This window comes from Meriones unguiculatus, chromosome 11 (assembly GCF_030254825.1).
Source record: "Meriones unguiculatus strain TT.TT164.6M chromosome 11, Bangor_MerUng_6.1, whole genome shotgun sequence".
Taxonomy (NCBI): domain Eukaryota; kingdom Metazoa; phylum Chordata; class Mammalia; order Rodentia; family Muridae; genus Meriones; species Meriones unguiculatus.
In genome coordinates this window covers 79,837,152-79,861,406 of record NC_083359.1, presented here as the reverse complement: position 1 = coordinate 79,861,406, position 24,255 = coordinate 79,837,152, and the positions used below count along the sequence as shown (strand labels likewise).

The 24,255-nt window shown below is 42.1% G+C and overlaps 1 protein-coding gene across 3 annotated transcripts in view; it reads right to left on the bottom strand.

Annotated features, from left to right (window-relative positions):
* Astn1 (astrotactin 1) overlaps nt 1–24,255 on the bottom strand; it is a 321,092-nt gene that overhangs the window by 74,780 nt on the left and 222,057 nt on the right. For 2 of the 3 annotated variants that reach the window (XM_060364526.1, XM_060364527.1), the window contains exons 10-14: nt 19,891–20,028; nt 19,227–19,377; nt 10,853–11,019; nt 7,642–7,836; nt 6,170–6,297 (exon numbers count right to left, since the gene is read on the bottom strand). In XM_060364526.1, coding sequence (XP_060220509.1) covers nt 6,170–6,297; nt 7,642–7,836; nt 10,853–11,019; nt 19,227–19,377; nt 19,891–20,028 — 779 coding nt within the window. The remainder of the gene's footprint in view (nt 1–6,169; nt 6,298–7,641; nt 7,837–10,852; nt 11,020–19,226; nt 19,378–19,890; nt 20,029–24,255) is intronic. The other variant, XM_060364528.1, reaches the window with a different exon arrangement.

Sequence of the window (24,255 nt, the reverse complement as noted above, 5' to 3'; positions counted from 1 at the left end):
AAAATAATTAGGCCACAGAAAATAAAATAATGCCTTCCTACATTTATAAAACACAATTTTAGCTTCATTCGGTGCCTGACATTTGTTATATATATGTACTTATGTGTGTGCATATACATATATATATGTATATATACATATGTATATAAATGCATACAGGAAGTGTATATACCCTACACATGACTGTGTGTACACAAATATGGCAGTGAAGCAGACATATGCAGTCAGTTCTACAGCCCTTTTGGCTTATGCTTCTTCAAACTAAATCAACTACCTTAATACCTAAACCAAATGAAGAGTGGGCAGGATTAATTAGATGCTTGTCAACTCTAATCAGATTAGGTGAGTAATTACCAAATTTCCATTTCTGTGTGAATCATATGGGAATAATTATTGGTAAGGTAAGAGAAGAAAGGTCAGGAAAAGTTGCTTAGTGAAGTGATTGCTTAAAATTTATCTGAGGTAATCAAGAAGTTTCATGTAATGAAGAGAAGGTTTTGGGGTTTTTTTTATTCAAATGTTCATCTTTCAAGGTATGAAGCTTTTTGATGACAGTCACACGACTACAGACTTTGGCTTTTAACCTTTATGTTGACTGCAAAGGAACACAAATGAAATTCAAACTTAACAAATGTAAGACTTCATCACCTTAAAGATACAATTCATTCGCACAGAAAGCATGTGTGCAGGGCAGAGACATTTCACACAGTGTCTACATCAGCACATGTACTCTGTGGCCATATGAAAATGCCTATTTATAATACATGCCAAGTCTAGCAGATAAAAATTCTCAACAATGGGGGAATGGAGCCCATTAACTGAACTGTGTCCTAGCAGGAATAGGAAATACACAAGAATCCATGCGACCTGGGCTCTGAGACTAACCGTGTTGCTACAGCTGGATGTTTCAGAATGACAATTACATTGATGCCTGTCACTTTTTCTTCCTACAACCCAAGCAGCTTCTGTCTGGCTAACTGGCAATGGGACATTTTCGTTTCCAGTGTTTAATCTGTAAAATTAGAGTCCTGGCTCAGATAAATTCTGGTTCCCTTTCCAGTTCTGTGATACCAAGTAGCTGTACATTTGACTTTAGGCAATCAATGCAAGTGTTTCTGTTTTCATGACTGAAAAGTGGGGCTGAGGCTATTTATCCCATTTACTATGCAGGTAGGTGACCAGAGCAGAAGAAAATTGTGAGTGTAAAACAACTTGGGGGAGAATGAAACAGCTTGGGCCTGCATACCTGTGTGACACTGTCACCTTGACTTTAGAGGCTCTATTTCAGAATAAAACAGAGAACTGAAGGATAGGTAACAAACATGGGCATTTGGGGATAGGGATAATGGCATCCCTCCTCTACCCAGAATGAGCTAACTAGACTTGGTTACTTAACAGCTAAACACAATTCCAGCGTTGAGGTTTCACTGCAGTCAGGGAAGCAGTTACATAACTGTTAACGCTTGGGCAGTGCCTGCCTGTGCACACTTACAGATAGCTCTTCCCCTAGTTAAAAAGGAAGAATAAAGTATGCATTTTTCTAGCTGAGTCATGTGTTTCTTTCTCAACGTGTTTCTGACATGCAGTCAGGTTTATATTATTATCATTTTTGGAACGCATTTACACCGAATGTATTTTTTCCCCAAATAAAATCTCTGGCTATGTTTTCTTGAGATGGGTATTGTTTTTGTTTTATATATTTTAACCCATGCCTGAGGAAGTAGTTGCTAAGTATATTTGGGAATAATCAGGAAAGAAAAGGGGACTGAGCGAAGGGGAAGAGAGGAAAGAAACAAACAGAAGAGAAAGGCAGAGGAAGGAAGAGGAGGGAAAAGGAAAGAGTGCAGAAACAGACAGAAGACAGAAAAAATACAGTGGCAGAACTCTTCCCAAATCTATAGCAAGCACTCAGAAAACTATCCCAGCCCATTGTCTGTACTAACCCATCCAGAAAGCAAACTTAAAACCCACAAGTCTGTTGTGTGGAAAGCCAGACCCTCTCTAGCATACTGCATCAGAAGACCAATGCTTATTCCCATAACAATTTCATTCAAACACCCAGCATCGTATTAATGACTTGAGTATCCAATACGTCCCCCTAGCCAATGGCATGAGTTCCAATTAGCTTCCCTGAAGTGCCTGGCCTCCCACTGCCGTCAACAGCTGCCAATCATCCTTGCACCTTTCTTCTTTCTCACCGTGAAGATTCCACACTTTCCTTCCTTCTTCTGTGGCTGTGCTAAGACACACATGATAGCTCCTGTGTTCCTAGCCATCACCAGTCTAGGATAAATAGATGTTACCTGTTTTCATTTGGCTGGCCTCTCCTTTGTTTCCATGGAACCTATAACAATACAAGGCCTGGGAAACTTGGAGATCTTAACTGTTATTTTGAAGAAGCCAATGAAGACTTATAAATCACTATTTCCAGTGTGTTATTTAATAATTCTGCCAGATGGTCTGTGTGCAAAGGATTCTCTAATTAAATAGGATTGGGAATTGCTGGGTTAAATAAAGTGAGAGGGATTTCTCGCCTGTGGGCTTGCTAAGAGTAAGGTGATACAAATTACTGAGGGGAGGGTGTCACACGAAGCTTTCCTGAATGTGTTTGAAGTCAGAACCGAGTTATGAATAAAACTTCGATTTTTCATATAAAATAAAAGCAAAAGAAAAACATGCTTAGCAATGCTGAGACAAAAGACTCTGAAGATCACTTTAGCTCTAAAACCCTCCAAGTTTGTAGGCTCATGGGGATTATGACCCACAACAACACAGACTGTGACGGGATAAAGCTTCACTGTATGTATCTCTGCATGAAAAGTTATTACTAAAATGTTGCCAGAGCTAGCATTTTATGGAGAATATGGAAGGTATTTGGTCATCCATCTCTTTGAGTTAATCCTTTTAGTTGTTCTGGGCTTTAAAAATACAAGGTAAAGAACTCCATCTTTGTTTATATCACAGAGAGCATGCCTTTGGTTAACTAGTTCTGCTTAACCAAAATAGGTTAAAGGCTGGACAGAAAAACAGCAAGGTCCGGAAGCATTCTCTGTTTCCTATTCCCCCTGCCTTGGAGCCATGCAGATTAGAAGGGTCTCAAGCTTTCTTTCTTTCTTTCTTTCTTTCTTTCTTTCTTTCTTTCTTTCTTTCTTTCTTTCTTTCTTTCTTTCTTTCTTTCTTTTTCTTTCTTTTCTTCTTCTTCTTCTTCCTCTCTCTCTCTCTCTCTCTCTCTCTCTCTCTCTCTCTCTCTCCATTTTACTCTAGTCAGCTACAGTCCAAGAACACAGAGGTAAATATAATTCAATTGTGGCTTAGAATGTAATCTGAAGCCTTTGCTTATCTCAAAGATGTAGATTCAAATACAGGTGCTATTGGCTACTGATATTTTCCAGCTTTACCCCCTTCACTCCCTCTGAGTGAAGGAGTGGTGCTGGCATCATGTAGCTGCCCTGGGTATCCTCCTACCCTGGGAATTGCAAAACAGTCTTCCCTTTGAAAATGAAACATAAATTTGGGGTGTGTGTGTGTGGGAAGTATGTGGCTTCTGGTGGGTCTTTTAACTAGTAGCTTATTAGTAGCATGAAACTTGCCCTGTTTGTAGGTGGCAGTCCCCAAGCCTCTTTTACACCCCCTCACACACACTCCAATTGTTTCCCAGTAAATGAGGCAGAAAACTGTAGGTACTGCTCCAACCTCCATTATAAGTCCTTTGATACACACATACACACACACACACACACACAGAGAGAGAGGGGGGGATTGAGAGAGGAAGGGAAAAGAGAGAGGCCGAGTGTTTTTCAGTAAAGAAAAAGAAAAGCAATGGTAGGGGCCTATGTTTTCTATATCACTTCTATGGAACTCTCTCTAGCATTGGGCTTGCATCAGAAGCTCAATGATTATTCTTATAACAATTTCATTCAAACACCCAGGATCTTATTAACGACTGAGTTTCCAATATGTCCCCCTAGCCAAAGGCATAGGTTCCAGTTAGTTTTCTACAGTTTCCACACATCAACACCTTCCAATCATATTTGCAACCTTCCCCTTTCTCAACCATGAAGATTTCCAACTTTCCTTCCTATTTTGGGGGTTGTGCCAAAGCACACACGATAGCTGCCGTGTTCCTAGCTATCACCAGCCCAGCACAAATAGCTGTTACCTGTTTTCAGTATTTCTGTTCACATGTAGTTCTACATTCTATTCACAAGTAATACTCTTCAGGCTACATGTTTTATTTGTTTATTTGTTTGTTTGCTTGCTTTTTACTTTGAAGATATTCCTTGAAGGGATGTATGCACTTTTTATTGTTATTTCATGTTGCTTCTTTTCCTACTATAGGGAAGATATAGAAGAGGAATGGCAAGTCTCTTGGCATTGAGACATGATGTTGTTGAGATACAATGTTGTCATCTATGAAGTTCGTGCTCAAGAAGTGGCATTAAAAAAAAGAGAGAGAAGAAAGAATAAAAAAGGAAAAGAAGAAAAAAGAAAGGAAGGATAGAAGGAAGAAAAAAGAAATAAAGAAGAAAGGAAGGAAGGAAGGAAGAAAACAAAAGCCACCAAAATATCTCATAGTGTTTTAAGTGAGTTCACCATTTGGTGCTCGGCCACCCTTACCATCACATGCAGCCACAGGTTGTACACGCTGACCAGTAGTTTTCATTTGCTTAGTTAATAAACACAGTTGTCACAGTGTGTTAGGAATCACTTTTATCAGTGTTAGTTTCTCATATCAAATTTATGAGGAAGATAGTGTTCATGCACATTTTTAAAAGTAAAAGAAACCTGAGCACAGAGAAGTTAAGTAGCTGGTCTGAATTTAGGCCAGTAAGGAACAGAGCCCAGCTGTCGGGCTCTGGAGCCCACACTAATAGTTACTATGCTTCATTGCCTTGGAAAGAACCACCTGTAATCCCCGGGAGCTGCTAAAAGCTTATGCTCAGCCGTTCACTAGAAAATGGAGGAAAAGAGGCAGAACGTATAGAATAAGGAACACAGAATGAATAAGGCCGAAGGATAAGGAAGAAGCAAGCATAATCAATGAAATTGAGCTCATACATATTGTTCTAGCAAGTGATGCCAAATCCCAAGTCACCAATTTTCTAGTTCATAGGGCACCTGAAGTCCACCTTTGTAGCTCAAAGAGGCTCTAGGCAGAAGCCAGGACCTGGAAAGGAATGGCATACCCTCTGGGCCCTGCCTCTGCTAACCAAGCTACATCTCTGTCCATCATAGGCCAAGAGAAGGAATTGAAGAACAGAGATGCAGGCTTTATTGTCTCCTTCACATGATGAGGGATCAAGAGGCCTTCATGTGACACAGCCAGATTCAAACACAGGGTCACTGGGTAACAAAACTGCTGGTCACTGTCTCATCTCACTGCTCCATAAGTTCTTCACAGGAAACTCAGCCACGCTATTAATGCATGCTTAGGGGATAAGTGCAGTCCATCTTCTCTCTGCCTCCATGACCTACATACTTTTAACCAACCAAAACCTCTGAATGCATATGCCTCCATTGTGACACTTTTTTTTTCTGAAGAATTCCTATATTTAGCAAAAAAGAATTATCACAGCCACTTCATAGTAATTATATGACAGTACTGACAATTTTACTGATAATTAATCCTAATAGTGTGTGATTTTATAACTGATCATTTACCATGTTTTAATGAAATGACTAGTTTAGAAACAAAATTGAGATAGGGCGTGGTGGCACATGCCTTTAATCCCAACAGTGGGAAAGCAGACGCAGGTGGATCTCTGAGGTTGAGGCCAGCCTGGTTTAACTAGTGAGTACTACAATAGCCAGATCTGTGTAGAGAGACTTTATCTCAAGATAAGTAAATAATTATTACATTTGTTTATTTTAAAAAAGTAGGCTAGAGAGATGGTACAGTGTTTAAGAGCACTGGCTGCTTGCCTAGAGGTCTTGAGTTCAACTCCCAGCAGCCACATGGTGGGTCACAACCATCTACAATGAGATCTGATGCCCTCTCCTGTCTGATGCTTTCTTCTGTCTCGCAGGCATACATGCAAGTAGAATGTTCATATACATAAATAAATACATCTTTAAAAAAATTGAGCATGGTCAAGTGAGTGCTGTGATTTTAAGTAAGAGACTATAGACAGCTGTCTGGATTTGGCTGGAAGAGTGAAGGTGCACTTACCAGTCAAGAAATCAGGGTCAGGGGTGGGCTCTGAGATTTCCTCTAGACACTGATTCTCCAGTGGGACAGTGGCCACCACAAGACCATCTGGCAGCTGCTGGTCTAAACCACGAGCAAAGTTGCTTTGTCTAGAAACAGAGCAGACCTTCATTGTCTGAGTGTCCGTGGTGCTCCTCAGCATGCAGTTGACATTTTAAAACACACTGTAAAAAGTCCTTTTGGACTAAAAGTCATGCCTCCCCTTGAGACTCATTTGGTACATATGACATGACTTAGTCAGATGAGGTAAGGGGAGACATGGAGGAGAGAGGCAAATCAGCTGGAAATCGTCCACTGGCAGATAGAGAAGGTTTCCCTCCACTCCAGTTTTTCCTCTCCGACTCCCTCTTTACAAGATAGTAATAGTCTCAGTTACATTTGTAGACTACAGAGAGTACTCTGGCCATCACAAGATCAATTCTGGTCACCACAATTCTTGCCCTGGTAAACCAATGCCATTGATGAAAAAAACAAAACAAAACAAAACAAAACAAAAAAAAAAAACTTGTAAAGACTCCTGTTCATCAGAGAAACAGGAACTGAATACAAGAACTGTCTTGAAAAATTTGTCTCCAATTTGTTACTAAGAGTATAGGCTTAGATTGCTAGCAAGCCATGTTTCATGATAGAATATTGACATCATCATCATCATCATGATAATCATCATCATCTCATAGAAAACATATTCCCATGGGTTCTAAAAAGAATTTAAATATCCCCAAAAAAGAACAAGAAATTTCTCAAATTTTCTAAACATATGGTTCAAAATATTTTGTCCTCAGGACTGTTTTATAATCTTAAATGTCCCAAATATTTGGCTCTTATCATAAATGTCAATATTTACCATGTTAAAAATTAAAAGAGAAATTTTAAGAATTAATTCATATAAAAATACTTTTAAGCACATTGTTTCATGGGAAAGAGAAGAATGACATTATTTTGTATTAAATGTCTTAATTAATAGAAGACAACTGGATTCTTGCAACTGAATCCAACTTATTGCAACATGTTGTTTTTGTTAAAGTATATAGAGGAAGCAACTTTCTAATAGGTAGGATCTGGGTACCCCCTGAATAGGTCTAGTGATGTCCCAAAATCCTTTGAGAATACTCTGAGGACTGCTGTTCTAGACTCACTTAAGCCAGGTTCTAAGATTTGGAGGTAGAGTGGAACTAGAACATCTCAATGTGACTTCAATGTAAAATACTGAAGGTAAGACTTTGTTTAAAGTTTTACATATACCCAGAAACAGTGTCTTGGATCTTTTTAACGAAGAGTGTAGACTTCAACAGCATTGTGCATAACATCACAATCTGTGCCTTTATGTATATTTTATTGAGCCTCATCGAAGATATACAACATTATGCTTACAATAAGGATCTTCAGAGAGGACAACACCCCTGGAAACTCAGCTCTATGTATATGAAGTTCACCTGAACGTTCCTTTTAGCACCTGTCCAGTGGCTACTTCCTTGGACTGGTTGTTGTAGCCAAAGAACATTTCCCCAAAGAGAGTCTGGTTCATGGGCACCTCTCTGCTCTCCCCACAGTCACCACCCTCCGGGCAGGTCTCTGTGACAAGCTGGCAAGATCGTCCATCCACACCAAGCTTGTAGTCTTCGATACACCTAACAGGATAGAGAACTCAAGAAGTTAGACGTCAGTGCCTCATAAAGACCAATAAACTCAACAAATCAGGAAGCAATGCTTTTGGAAAAATGTTGGATGGCCTCAAACTGAAAACAATCCAATTTAATTTTGTTGTCTTAAAACTCAGTTTACCCTTCCCTAAAATATGAGCCTTTAAGGGCCTGGGAGCATTCACTTACTATATATAGCCTTCCAACTTTCACGTCAAAGTTAAGAATTAGAGGAGATGAGCTCATACACGAGTTAACATCCTTAAATATAAGGTACGACAGCATTTATCTGAAGAACATTCTGTGGAACCTCTGCCTTTGTTTGTAGGGTAATTAGGTGGCAAAGACTGATACTGTGCTTACAAAATGAAAAACTCTCTAAACTGGTCCTGTGGCAAGTCAACTAAGAAATGAGGAAGATTTATGATGTAGCTGTGTTCTGACTGAATACATACAAACAAACTAGCAAACTCATACAAACTCCCCTCCATTCAGCAGTGACATCCCAAACTAAATAGATGCCAGGGCTACTGTGTGCTCTATGGACAAAAAACTGCCTCCTCCGTGGGGGCTCTCCTCATTGCATTGCTCTAATTGGAAAGTGATACTAATTTAGTAATCACGGGTCAGTGACTCACAAGTCATTAATTGGACTGTATTTGTAGTTATGTTATGACTAAGATACACTCCTTAACTCAAGTAAGTTAACAATTAAGTAAGGCTTAATTAATTAAGACTTAGTTCTTTAATAAGGCTGTCACTGTTATTAAAGATTTGTTTCTCTCCTTAGAAATAGAACAAATTTAAAAATTTTAAGAATTAATTCATATAAAATACTATTAAGCACATTTGATATTAACCTGTTTCATGGTTATGATACTGAGAACATCATTTATCACTGTCTGTAGTAATTGTGATAAGTTAAAAAACCCACTCCCTTATAGAGGAACAAAGGATCATAGTTAAAAAAAAAAAAAGTGAAACATAATACTGCAATAACACAAATGCTGTCCTTAACTGGGTAGCTCTGGGCCAGTGTATTAAACTCTCGTGAGATTTTATTTCCAAAACTGCAGGGAGGGTGAGGGTAGTAGCTGTTATACCAGTGTGCTGAGGAAATTAATTCATACATTAAACATTTAGAGCCTACATCATGCTGAATGTACAGTTAGTGCTATCACTACTAGCAGAAGTGCAAATGAGGATCATGGGCAAACAACCGTCACTGCTAATTTTTCCCGTTTCCCATTTATACGGTTGTGTTAACAGGTGTGAATGGAGCTCTTGTAAGTGAATGTGGTTTCCCCTCTGTAGAAGAATCTAAAATCAGAACTTCCCTGGCAGGCAGTGCCTCGGGCAACCCTAATCAACGTGACTAATTCTACCTGAAACCAGAAAGTCCAGTGAGAAGTTACAGCTTTTGTCCAGGGAACAGATATGATTCAAGACCCAGAGAGAACTGACTCCCTGACTCAGGGTAGGTCTTTGATAAGACCTTGAAAAGGATCCTTCCTCTAGCCATATGAACCACACAGTCTGGGTGACAGCCTTAAAGCTGGCTGGCTCCATTTCAGTCCATCTTAACATCTTGACAACGGTCTGTCTTTTCCACCTGGTCCCATTTCTCATTCTTCTATCCAATTATTACACAGTAAACTTCTTTGAGCTGGGATTGCAGGCTGGGCATCGCTGCTCTTGCCCTTGTGTCTAAGATCTAACTAGGTCTTCTGCACGAGCAGGTGATGAAATGTATATACAAGTAAATAAAAAACAGATGCAACCTTGACTACATCTACTTCCATTAATTGAAGTGGGTCAATCTTAATGGGAACATTACAGAGAACATTAAAATTTAGAGCAAGCTTCTATTTATGGAATGGGATTTTACAAGAAACTACATACCGAAATGGCTCAATTGCAAAGAAATGAGATAAAATACAATAAAATAACATTACAAGAGCACTGGAAATCTCCTCGTGGTTACTCAGCAGGCACTGGCTTTTAGCAAGCCCGTAACATTGTTTTAAGACCCTAAACATTGATTTCTGTTGCAAGCTTATGAGATGTTGCGATCCTTGAGGACGCAAACCTAGCTGCTGCTTCCCTGTGCGGCAGCCCAGTGGTCAGCACGGTGTGCAGCACCCCAACTGACCTCCAGGAGCAGGATGGGGCAGGAGAGTAGCAGACAGAAGCAGGGGGTGTGGGTAGGGCGGAAAGGATAGATAAACAATCTATGGGCACGGCAGAATTGGCTAAATCTTTATGTACTTGATAAATATAGCATGAAAGTGACTTTAAAGATCATTCCACTCAACGATACAAATTTAAATTTTTAGAAAACTGCAGAGCTTTTCAGAAGTCAGAAAGGGGCCTGAATTCTGCTCCTAGTCTTCCTGTTGACTAACTTTCCTGTCTTGAGGGAGACAGTTCACTCTTCTCGGACGTTGCTTCTCTCACCTGTGAAGTGGGCTGTTATGGCCCACCCTGATCCCTCACGGGGGTGAGGAAGAGGGCTGGGTCACAGTGAGAGCGTTATACCCCGAGGAAGTAACGACTTTGCAGAAGGAAAGAGGGATGTGTAAAACGCTGGGGCTTTAAGAAGCAGAATTTGAAGTTGTCTTTCTTCTAAAACCACCCTTTGATAATCTAGTGTTTTATCTTTCTCAAGTTTTGGATTATGGGAACAGTTTCCGTCACAAAACATATCACTAACCTAACTCCTCTAAGGCTTAGCTTGGGGCGTCCTGGCTTAATTAGGCAATGATTTATGTAAACCATGTGGTTAATTTCTCTTTCAGGTAAGCCAGAGGCTGTGTTTCTGTAGCCACTGGATCAGACTTGCCCTAAGGCTCTTCTAAATTAGATTATCAAAGTTCTCATCCTATGCCACCAGCTCTCTCCTGGGAGCCTAGGGAGTGACCAGTCCATTCAAGTAGACCCATGAAGGCTTCGGCTCCCAAAGTCTCTCAGAGGCTCAGCAACCTCAGGGCTGCTCCAAACTCACCCGCAGAACATGAGGATGTTGTACAAGGTGGGGTCGTCCGGGAACGGCGCCATCTGCTGGAGACACAGCTGTTCGCAGCCGCCGTTGAAACCATCTGAGCAATCCACCCCTATGTGGCGATCGTAGCAGCCTGAGCTGTCCTTCATCGGGCTGAGTCCTGAAGGACACTGGCACACCCAGAAAGAATCCACACAAGAGGGTAAACAGGAGATCCGCGGGCAGTCACTGACACACTCCATGTAAGACTATTACCCCTGTAAATTAATCCGTGAATCCCCTTTGCCCCTTTGTCTCCTTTTAGAAGCAAAGTAAAAAGTTCCCTCCCCATCTCTCTCTCTCTCTCTTGATATCTTTCTGCTTCTGTCTGGGCACAATTCATCCACATTTGCATTAAGCCTCTGGCTCTGAAGTAGGCTGGCATGGAGCATTGTGGCAAGACAGAGCAAGCTGGCAGAAGGGGGAAGTAGCGGGCCAGGATTAAAATGCATTAAGCGGGGATTCCTGTGGACTCGGGAGAGCAGCGGTGCTGTTTGAACTCCGAAATAAGAGGGCACTTTAGCAAAGCTGGTACCAGCTGGCAGTGTTGGGGAGATGGAGTAAGCCAGGGCTGCCAGTCTTAGGGTAAAGGAGGCTGTTTCTGTAGCCCCGGGAGGGGAGCTCGACAGCTTTCGCAGTGGGAGAACCTAGGCTCACCGCACTGATGTCTCTGAGGCATCTCCTGGAAGCAACACAGCTGCCAACATCTGCTGCGAGAGCACCCACGGGCACTGTGCTTGGGTGTGGCAAGTCGTAACGTGAAACCTGGGCTCCTCTGCACTGATTGTTTTCAGTCAACTTCCTGATAGCCGAAAAGGTGACAGCAAAGGAGGAACTCACGGAGATTTCAGATCCCCGGAAAGGTCATGGAGTAATGGGAGCCCCAGCAACGCTTTCACAGCCCCCAGCACGTGGTCTACCTCATTGTCTCACCCAACCCTCAGAACACCCCGTGTGGTGAGGAATGTGACCCATCGGAGGAAGCTGAGACACAGACTGTTGGACTCGTACGATCAGAGCTGGTCCACACTGGTCCACACTTCAATCCCTGGCATAGTGGCTGTGGCATCCTGACTGCGTGGCTCTGTCATCTCCTCATGTCACACTCAGGTTCTGAGGGACACACCTATTTGCCGAACCCTGAGCCTGTGCGACATTCTTTCCCAACACCCTGTGTTTTCCTCATTCTAGGACAAGAAAAACCCTTACCTTGCTCTAGACTCTCTAAGGTTTTTTTTTTTTTTTTTTTCACCTGGCTCCTTGTCTGTGTGAAGGTGTTGTGCACTGATATTAACACTGATTCTAACAGGCTGGACAGAAGACACATATGAGAACCAGACTTGAACACCTAGAATGAGGGAGATCTGAGAGTACATCCAGGTTTGATTCTGAAACTCAGAATTTCAGTGACTGCAATATCTATCTAGCCACCAATCCATCCATGTCTGTATGCATTTATCTATCTACCTGTCTATCTATAATCCATCCATCCACCACCTACCTATCTAATCCGTCTATGTATGTACATATGTATTCATGTATGTATCTATGTACCTATCTGTGCTCCAAAACCCAAACAAAACGTCTGAAACTTGGCACATTGTGACATGTCTCCCTTCACTCCCCACTGCCTGGCTTGTTCTCTCTCTCTCTCTCTCTCTCTCTCTCTCTCTCTCTCTCTCTCTCTCTCTCTCTCTCTCCTGCCAGGCGCCTTGGCTTAGCATGGAGCTTAGTGCTTCTGCAGATGTGTCTCTGAAAAGCTCCCTCTTTCTCCCTCCTCCTTCCTCAGTCAAAAATCACAGCAGGATACGCACTGTTTACTGACACTAATTCTGCAATTTCCTAAACAAATGGCCCTTCCAGGACCTGCCAGGCCCCTGGCTTGGTCCACCTCTTTTCCCAAGAAGGCAGATGGTATGTTGAAAGGTGGCAGCATTTAAAGCCAATACCAGGGGCCTGCTCCCTGTGGTGGCCACCCAGATGTTCCTCATAATGGTTATGACGGCAAACAGGCAAATGCAGAAGCTGAGGCTTGCACCCCACGATTTGTTAGCACCCCCGGAACCATCAGACTCTTTGGCCACCCAGCTGTTAAGCCAGATGTGTCACGGGGTGGTGGTGGGGACTGGCTTAGGCACCATGTGGCTGCCCAATCTTGATTTGGGTATAGAAACAAAGTGTTATTGGAATTAAATGTTTTGTAGTAGTGGCCAGGAGTTGCCCCCCCCCCCCGCCACCTTTCATGAAGCCTGTTAGAAGCCATCAATCAGAGATAACGCCAGTTGTCCTGCTAAACACGTGACTTCAACCCTCCCACCAGCTAGCTCTATCAGTTTCCAGCCAGGACTCCCCAGCTTTACAGCCACCTGCTTTTCTTCAGAGCACTCCATCATGCACAGTGTTTGACAAAGACTTCACTGAATGAAACAGAGCAGGCTTTGTTCGAGAATTCCATGTCCTGGCATACTCAGGTCTTGCCTGGCCTTATGTTCAGATGACCATGACTGTTCCAAACTGGACCACCTGATGTTCAGATTCTCTCAAAAGAGCTGGAGAGAAGACAGCATTAACTGTTTTGTCCAAACTGGATTTATTTTTCTTAAAAGTAAAGCTAAAAATAATAACCATAGCTATCGTGAATTGGGCAATTCTTTCTAGAGCCTACTTTTATCTATTGCATTTTCTGTAGTCCCAACAATGCAGGTACATGTTGTCTCCTCAATTTTATAGGTGGCAACAAAGAGACTTACTTAAGGTCACCACGGCAGAAAAATGACAGAATGAGACTTTGGACCTAGATCTGTCTGAGTCCAAAGCTTGTGTATTTCTGACATTTGGCTGCCCACCTGTGCTAAAATCTGGATTCCTTGAAAGAAATAAAAGTAAAGCATCAACAATGTAAAAAAAAAACCCTGTATATTTACTATTTGACTGTTTTAAGCTATTTCTGAAGTATATTCCTAGATCAATTATGGACTTAGAGATTTAGCCTATTTTTTTTTCATTTCTTCTTACACTCACTATACACACGCATGCACACACACACACACACACACACACCATGTTATTAGTGGAACTATTTTGGGACAAAAGACTTCAAGCTATCCAAAGTGATGACCTGGAAGGCAAAACAAGATCCTCAGTCACTGAGAAAGATGCAATTATCTTTATTGTACTGTAACTAACTTGGGTGGCAGTTCAGTGCATTTTAGATATAGTTCCAGGAAAAAAAAATGTTGAAGTGAAAAACTGAAACTTCTTCATAGCCCTTGCTATCCAGAGCACCCATTCCCCAGACAGCTAATCATTCAAGCATCCATGAACTAAATTTGGTTTCTCATGTGTCTTCCTTCTGTTAAGACATTCAGATTTCAGGTTCCCTCAAGACTCTTGATCTGGGGGTCGGGGGAGGGAGGATACAAAGTGAATAAAGTGTAATTAATAAAAGTTAAAAAGAATCTTGATCTGAATACAAAGAGAGGCTTTAGCCAACTGTGGCCCTACTTCTGGAAGGAGGTACAGCCTCATCCAAGGAATCTGAGGAGCTCTTGTCTGTAGAAGTTGTATTTTCTGCTGGCAAGGCTTGGGTGTTCTCTCCTGGCTGTGGACAATCCTTTCACTTGGTCCTTGAATAAGAACCATTTGCCCAGGAAAGAGCCCCAAAGTCATATATTAACCTTACTTTGCATAGGTTACATTTATCAGTCCCAGGGACTTTATGAACTACAGGCTTAGTAAGAAAACTCCATTTATTATAGCTATAGCCCTCCCCACCAGGAAGGTCTAATAAATGAGCTCATATTTCAGTGACCCCTAAAATACACAAGGTTAATCATCTTTCATGAGATGTTCATGGCTTCTTGACTCATTACTGGTCTAAGGCATAATTTGCTAATGAGATTAAAATGATTTTCCCCATTCAAGTCCTTTTCTTTGCTGCCTTTCCCCCTTTTTCTACCAATGAGTTTTGGTTGATTAATTACTCAGGAGGCTAAATTGGAGACCACAGACATCTCAGTTCCAGATTACAAAGTAGATACTCTGTTGCCAGATGGATCTGAGTGATGGATGCTCGAGCTTATTCGAGTCCCCTGGGAGAAGAGGGACAGATTTCAGCAGCCTAGCCTGCCTCACCTTACTTGGATGATTCATAAGCCCCGCGACCACATTTCCTACTGGAAATAGGTTCCTTTTGACTGTGTGGCAATCTCATTCATTTTGCAAGTGATGATTTCCACAATAGCTTGATGGGCTTTGACATGCTGGTTCAAGCCATGCAGGACTTCTCCCAAAGGGAAAAGTGTGATGGAGTTAAATTTATATTTCAGGCTGCTATAGTTTTCTGCCCTAATTTCTCTGGAAACCTCTGAAGTGTATTTCATTTACTTATTGTCCTACAGAGAGAGAGAGAAAGATGTTCATTTCTAATGGTCTCTGTACATGTGTTCTCTAGCAAAAGTAAAATGACACATGATATGGGAAAACATAGTGGAAAGCATGTGGAGGAAGGATATCAGGGTCACTGAGCAATTCAACATTCATTAGAGCATAATGATCAGGCAGGGAAGGTCATGTGTTCCACGCACAAGCACTCAGGACAGCCGACCCTGCTCCTTGCATGACTGCAGTCTACTTACCTAATTTATTTCAACATCTTACAAAGTAAAAGAAGTTGTTAGACATTTTCAGCAGGAGTGTGAGACTGCAGATGAGCAGGAAATGTTAGCTTTCCTGTCTCCTTTATTTGTGGTATAGCAGTGGTAGTAATTTTCTAACTTTCAAGACACAGTTTTTTTGTTGAATCTTGGTAGGCAGGATTGACAAGAATGAAGGGAGTTAGAAAGATGGACCAGTCAGTGAAGTGATTGTTGCACAAGCTGGAAGACATGAGTTCACATTCTCAACACCCATAAAAATCAAAACCTACTCTGTACGGATGTCGAGATATACATATAAGCATCCTTGAGGCTTTATGGCTTTCAGCAAGGCTGTCTCATTGAATTCCTGAGATCTCAGTTTAGTGAGAGATCTCATCTCAAAGAATAAAGTAGAAAGTGATTAAGAAAGATAACCAATGTTGCCCTCTAGTCCCCCCACATGAATGCACACACACACACATACACACACACACACACACACACTAAACAGTAAGGGAGCTCACATAAAAACTGAGGCAGGGGTGGGATGCTGGAGTTCTGTCTGCTAAGTCTACTCAATCTCTACTGTCATTATTCATAGATGGTTCATCCAAATTTGTCTGTAATAAAATCATAGGAATGTAGAAGCATATCTTCTTACATGTCCAAAAAAGTCTTTACAGATATGATGATGCCAAGGATCTGGAGATGAAGGGATATCTTAAATTATTTAGAGGCTCAATATAATCACAGGAGTTTTTAAAAGTAGAAGATGAATCTATAATGGAAGAAAAATATGCTACACAATAATGGTTAGAAAAATACAATACCTCTGGCTTTAGAGGACTAGACCAATAGAGCTCTGAATCGAGAAAAGTGGAGTCTAGATGTTGAAGAAAAAAAAAAAAGAATCAATTCTCTCCAAGACCTTCAGAAAGGAATATAGTCCCGGCTAACCTTTAATTTCAGCCCAATGAGACCCATCCTGAATTCTTATGTAGAACTGCAGTATAATAGATTTGCACGGCTTTAATCTACTAAAATCAGCGTGATTTGTTTCAGCAACAATATGTCAGTGCCTGGTGCAAGAGAATTTAAGGAAAATGAATAAGGTCAGGCCATCAGTCGTGGGCCGTAGACTTGCGCTCAGGGAACCCTCTGGAAGCCTTCACAGTCCCTGGTTGTTGGAGAGTACGCACATTTTGTAATAGTGCGTTAAGGTTTGACAAGGCTATGCCTTTCACAGGTATTTGTTTCCTGTCCTCAGAGACTACATAAAGATCAGAATAATGAACTGGTGGCGATTAACCCCCTGGGAGCTGATGCATCACTAAAAGGGGCTTCCTAGAAAGAATAAAGGTTGTGCAGCCAGTGTGGATGTAACGTGAATCCTACCAGTCTGGCTTGAGTCTAAATTAGAAAAATATGTGGCTGCATCCTTAGTGAAGTCCATACCTCTGACTCTTTCCCAGGTTCCTGAAGGTCCAGTGTGCTCCTTTTTTTCTCATTTTGTTCCTCCTTTATAAAAATACATCTTTCTTGAATGGAAGTCTTCCCATTCAACACTTAGAAGACTGAAAATAAGGGCCTATGTAGATGTGGACTAATTCTCAAATTGCAGTGGGTACAGATTATCTTTGCCTCTGGCCCAACTTCAGATTGACAAAGGACCACTTCGCTAACACACCAAGACTTTTAAACAGTACAGATGCCCAGTAGGATCAAAGTCAGATCCTTAATCATCTTTTCAGTAGGGTCACAAGCCTCAGGGTATGCTGCATAAGCTATCACAAACTCCACCTTTCTACTCAGGGATCATATGCTTCACAGCCAATGAGAAACAGTGGGATGTGTCTGCCAATTGACTTGGCCCCTTTCCCTCTGGGAGCCACGTGGAGTGGTGACTTCAAAGAATTATGCTAATAAAGTACTGGTATAATTGGGTGACTTTCTGCAGTGGCTCCAATTCTGCAAATGCATATTCATCAGGACTATTTCTGCTAGCTCCGTCTCACAGATTACAATGTGGAAACTGTAGGAATCCATCAGTGCAGCTACACGCCAAGTGAAAGGCCGAGGATGCCCAACAGAAGGCACCTAAAAGACAACCCTTACCCCTGCAGGAAGGGTCCTGATAGGAAAAAGTAGCAAAAAGGAGAGAGTCAATTCCTTTGTATGAATATTCAAATCACGTGTGGGTGGCAAAGGAGGGTGGGCAAGGGAGGATCATGAAGGTGCATGTGACCCCAGAAAATAATAAGGAATGAAAAACTGACGTCGGGGTCCAGAGAGGCAGACTGGATGATAAAAGAGGAAAAACAAAATTGCCTCATTTTGGAGCTCATTTGAGCAGTAAAATTGTCTCCCAGGGATCCCAGGTGAGTAGAACAAGCTAAAGGAGGAGAGTTCTGAGGAGCATTGAGTAGCTCCCCTCCTGGCTGCCCACGGAAGCCATGACCTAACAAGTACTTTCCTTTGCATTTCCGTAAGCACCTGTTCTTTGTCCTCTTTGGATATCTGTCACCTTATCCTATCAGCCCTATGACTTTACCTCGCCTTGCTCTTTTCCATGTCCACATCTCTCCAAGGCGAGCCTGACACCTCCTGGCTGCAGCTCACTTAGTACCAGCTTGGCGGCTGTACCCAGGACACCAGATAGACATTCATTCATCAATGACACTGAGCAGTCTCCCTGAATGGGACAGACGCTCAGAGTTGGGTAAGAAGGAATGGGAAAGATGGTGTTGGCTCGGCATCCACACAGCTTCCCATGCTCTGGGTCCTCTCCCACATCACAGCTGTCAGGATGGGAAGTTAAATGGGGCACCATATCCTCCACAGGGCTGGAAGCTCCTGTTCTTTTCTCCCAAATCAACACTGCAGAACTGTACATCTCAATGAATGTTCCCTACCTTCTCTGTTCTCACCTTGAACATCTTCCTCATCAGCTTTCTCTGACCCACCATCCCTCCCTTCTCATTCATTTTATGAGTCTTCCTCTTACCTTTTAAAGAAGGTATGACTATCTGAAAACAAAAACAAACCAAACCAGACACCCATTTTTTAGAGAAGTGGGGTTCTTTGATATAATCTCCAATTGATCACATTTTTTTTTTTGAGACAGTATCTATATAGCCCTGGCTGGCCTAGGACTCATTATGTAGACCAGGTCTGCCTCAAACTCTCAGAGATGCCTGCCTCTAGAGAGGAAGCTGGAGGGGTAGGCATGGGTGCTAGGAAAGTTTTTGTTGTCAGTCTTAGCCTTTAACAGCTGAGTCATCTCTCTATCCTTCCCATCACATTTTTGTTTATGCTTTTCCATAGCATTCCTAGCATAACTTACTTCTTTCATTTCCTTAGCTGTGGATGGGTTTCTTCTAAAATTTCCCATTAGGCTTGGAGCCAATGTCATTTGTTGAAGCAATTTATTAGCTTTCAAATAGCTATCAACTTTTTTTTTTTTTTTTGTAAGACTGGAAAGACTACTATTCAACTATGGGAATGTATCCAGAAAGGTCTAGAACGCACAGGAGTGCACTGTGAGGGCTTTTTGATGAATTGGTTTACTCCTCATTTCTATTGAGAGAAAAATTCTCAATTTAGACTAGATGCTGGTCACAGATTCTTCTGTATGAGTGTATCATGTGTTATCACATCCCAACCCCCATACAGGAAACACTAGGATGGAAGAAACAACATACCACACAACCAGTAGAGTCCAACTTTCGATCCGAAATGCAGCGGAAATTCTTACTGCAGCCTCCATTATCTTTGCTGCAATCTCGCACCGGCCCAAAGGAGTCTAAGAGGACCTCCAGGCTGTCAAAGGATGATGATGTCATCAGCTCCTCTCTGTATGAAGAAGCAATGGAGGAATCAAGGGATTCCAAATGCAACAAGTGCTCCTGCATTCCATGTTCCAGTCTGGTCTGCCTTTTCTGGTCTCCCTCTCTTTCACAAAAGTTCAAGATTAGCCATACTCAAAGTCTTCACCTAACAAATCATGGGCATTTGCTGTATCCGGGAAATGATCCAATGCTATAATGCCTGGTCAAAGAAGGAGATCTGAATGTAGGCAAAGAAATTAAAATTTTATTGCCTGTCAGTCCTTGAGGTTTGTGGGAAGTGCTTACAAACTCTAATTTTATGTCCTCTTCCAGTGAATGAGCCTTCGGTTACGCAATATTGACCCACATAAAGAGCAGATCCTGGCTGTGAATATGGGGAACTTGAAGGCATCTTGCCATCTTCAGCTTGCTATAACCTCCCCACCCTCACCCCCATCCTCACCCTGCACCACCAAGTTTTGGTGCTTTCAGGTAATTTCTCACTCCATCTTCTAAGCAACCCTGAACTGAGACTCACCTGACCTCCACCGCATCTTCCATCACAGTCATGTCAGTCTTACACTTTGCCGATGGATTGATGGCCAGCTCAGCTGGTGGAATCACGAAGCTCTTACTGAGGGGCAGCCACATGCCTTCTCCGAGGGTGTAGGTAAATCTGCGTGGACACACATAACAGGTGGTTACCGCTGAACATAACTTCTCACTAGTATTCTGCCACTAGCTGCTTCCTCTTCACTCTTGATGAATCTACAGGTATCCACACACCAGGTAGCAATGGCGTAGCATAGCAATTACCCCAGAGGGTCTGAAATTCTGTCTCCACTTGCTCCTTTCTAATCCTCCTCATCCTTTTGCAGTACTCTTCAGGTAGTTGAGACTGATGAAATTGTCCAGCATGGATAGCATGATTGAGTCAGGAAAAAGGCAGAGAGGCCTCGTCTCACTCATGGGGCCAAAGAGCAGAAGATCTGGTTATGGTACTCATTCACCACATGTCAGAAATAGCTTTTATCAAGCTGTAAAAAGTGAGTCTCAGAGTTTTTTTCAGGTTTGAGGCTGGGCTTCCCTAGTGTTATGTCATACAGAATTCGGAAGCATTTTAATTGAGGTGAGATGCTGGCCACGCCCACCCTTATCCTGTGGCTGTATCCTTGCACTGACAGCTGGGGTTTCTCCCTACCTGGGGGAGCCCTGAAAAGGAAGAAGGTTGCCTTTTGTGGCTTCTTTATGACAGGAACAGAAGGAACTGAAGTCAGCAGCCCCCAGGGGTGAGAAGAGAGAGATGAGCAAATGAACAAAACACTTATTTTCTAAACTCCTACCCACACCCTGAGCTAACAATGATAACCCAGGGGATACAGGGAAGATTTTTTTTTTATTTATTCTTATAACAAGAACTAAAAGGAATAACAGAATCAATAAACATTTCAAGGGAGAACTTAAGGAAACCAGGAGAGATTATTTGTTTATTTATTCATTTATTTCATCTCAAAGACAGTAAAATGTTCTGTATTCACAGTAAAAAAATAAAATAAAGAAGTCTGAGGGATAAAAGCCAGTGTGGGTGGAATATCACAAGGCAGTGGCAGCCTAGCGTATCCTCCCAACTTGACATGGAGGGAGGGACAATAGAAGGATGTGTGCAATTAAGCAGAACTCTGTACCAGATCCCTCAGCATGCTGGTCACAGCTACACTCACAGCCTCGCTCTTCTCTCTCCTAGCCCACACAATCTTCTCTCCTCTCTGGATTGCCTGGGATGTTAGGAAACCAGACTGATGCCTTAGATCTTTTTTTTTTCTTTTAAATTAAGCATGTAGCCCACACCAGAATGCTGGCCACATAGCAGATGCACAGACTGGGGGATGCCCAGTTATATCACTTCTTCCCATGACTTGAATGAGAGTCCTCGCCTTCAGAATTGCTGAAAGAGAGGAAGATATGTTCTAGCATCACCACAGAGGATTCTGCGAGAGAAGTTCATCTCCATGGAAGGGAAATGTGGCCTGATTTGGTAGATAGTTTTTCATAGTTTTGTGCTGTTTCTTAGAACTTCAGTCTTCTGAATCCTCTGGACTTCTGGGAATGTTCTGAGATGTCTTTCATGCTGTAGGAGGCTCTCTCAGATCTTCTTGTCTTTAGAAGTATGAGGCAATAGGCAAACCTCTAAACTGGGGTGGAGAGGATTGTATGCAAAAACTATTGCCACAGTCATTAGGGAATCAGAAGGCTCCTTAACTCCCATTTCTAGTAGTCTCAGCTAGGGTCACCCTCACAGACTCTCAGGAGCTTTCCTTGTCCTAGAGATGCCTCCTCACAATTTTCATTGTCTCTCCCAGTTGTTTCTCCTTCCACACCTGATTCCCATCCCTGCTATCCTGCCCTCCTCCTCATCCATCCAGTTCCCTCCCTCCATCTACTTCAGATGTCTATTTTATTTCCTCTTCTGAGTGATATTCAAGCATACTCCCTTGGGCCTTCCTTGTCTTCTTTGGGTCTGTGGAATGTTGCATGATTATCCTGTGCTTTATGGCTAATATCTGAAGTGGAAGTTTCTGGTTTCTTTAAAGACTCAGTTGAGTCATATGATGTTTTGCTAGAAGCTATCTTGTGAGAGGGCACATGATATTTTGCTGTGAGCTCTCTTGTGTGAAGGGCATGACTTTGGCCAGCTGAGAACATCTGAGGAGAGGAGATAGACAGAAGCCCATGGACATTGAGCCATTGCTTTTTGGATCAACATCACTGCACTGATCTTCCTGCTTTGACACTTGACTTCACAGAGTGAAACATTCCAGAGAACTTCTTGAGGCAATCCAACTGAGTCTTACAGCTTTCTCTGACGTGTCCAGATCTTCTGAATCATGCTTATTTGTGTTGCTGCTTGGTGTTGTCCTTTGGACTGCACTGCTGGTACCTGGACAGTGAAGAGTGGACTCATCCTAAGGAACTACTTCTAAAAAGATCTATAAACCCTTTTATCTAATAGCCTTTTATATCCCCTTACTCTGGTCAGTGGGTGGAAGAGAGATAGAAACATTTAAGAACCCCAGATAAAGGAGGTTTGGTGAAAATTCTAACCCTACAAATATCTACTTATTAGTCAGTAAATAACAGGTATGTCTTTCGGGATCTGGGTTACCTCACTCAGTATGATTATTTTCTAGTTCCATCCATTTGCCTGCAAATTGCATGATGTCTTTGTTTTTAATAGCCAAGTAGTATTCCACTGTGTAGATGTACCACATTTTCTTTATCCTTCCTTCAGTTGAAGGACATCCATGTTGTTTCCAGTTTCTGGTGGGACTTCCAGTGGAGGGAGGAGGATACCAACCACCTATAAAATCTTCAACTGAAAAATTTGCTTGCCTAAAAGAAGTGTAGGAATTAAGATGGAGCAGAGACTGGGGGAATGACAAATCAAAGTCTGGCCCAAGTTGAGATCCACCTCATGGGAGAGAGCCAACCCCTGACACTATTAATGATGATACTCCGCTTTTCTTGCAGACAGGAGCCTAGCATAATTGTCTTCTGAGAGGCTTTGTCCAGCAGCTGATGGAAACAGATGCAAAGACAAGCAGCCAAACAATAAGTTGAGCTTGGGAGTGAGAGAAAGAATAGAGGGAGCTGGAGGGGACAAGGACATCACAAGAAGACCTACAGAGTAAATTAACCTGGGCTCATAGGGACACATAGAGAATAAACAACCAACCAAAAAATAAGCATGGACCTGCAATCCCCTACATATATGCAGCAGATGTAGAGCTTAGATCAACATATGGGTCCCCTAACAATTTGAGTAGGGGCTGTCTTTGACTCTGTTACTCGCCTCTGGAGCCCTTTTCCCTAGGTGGGTAGCCTTGTCAGGCCTCAGTGACAGAAGATTCATTTAGTCCTACTGCAACTTGAGGAGCCAGGGTAGGCTGGTATCCCTTGAGGGCCTCCCTGTCTCTGAAAAGAAGAAGAAGAGGCAATGACAAGAGGGTTGCTTGAGGGTGGGACTGTGAGGAGAGGAGGGAGAAAGTTGGGATCAGACTGTCAAGTGATTAAATACATTTTTAAAAATTGTTGAAATAAAAAAGAAACAAACCAGGGATATTTGTTAAAGCCAGAGAAGCACATTTATACACACACACACACACACACACACACACACACACTTCATCTGGTAATATGACAATAACAGGCTGACCAGAGGTGCCCTGAGTCTGGGACTTAAGGATAAATGTGGGTTGAATTATATAACCTTCGGGCATTTGCATGATTTAATTTATATTTCACAAAGGACATTCCTGAGGTGGCCACTTATACTAGGCAGCTTGGACAAGGGCAAGGCTAATATGTACCATTTCAGAAGAACCACAAATTTGAATGGCATCAGGATTAATGTGGCTCACTGGACATTGACCTTTGTTTTCCATTTTAGTTTTATAATTATAATTTTACTTGGATAATATAACAGGCTCTTGGGAATAGTTGGAAGCTCTAGTTGTAAGCTCTGGTACATTTTATTTTTATGGAAGAGTAAGGTTCCTGCCCAACCATCTCACATGGTTCCTAAGAACAAAACACTTACAACTTGCCCCAACTGAAACTATTTGACAAATTCATGTGCATGCAAAGTTGAAGACTCCGAAAGTGTCACTATGATCACATTTTTAGCTTCTTTAGGACCCAGCATGCTTCATATTTTTATTTCCCCATATTATATGATTGTAGTTCCTACTATTCTTCTACACTTTTAATCACGTTGTTCTTGCTTCTATTATTATTTCTTTCTGGATTTTATTTTCTCTTTTCTTCACCTAAACCGACTCATTTAGACACTCCGGAAGTTCAGGCTGAGAAAGAGACCCTTCTCTTTCTCCTTTACATAATCTCT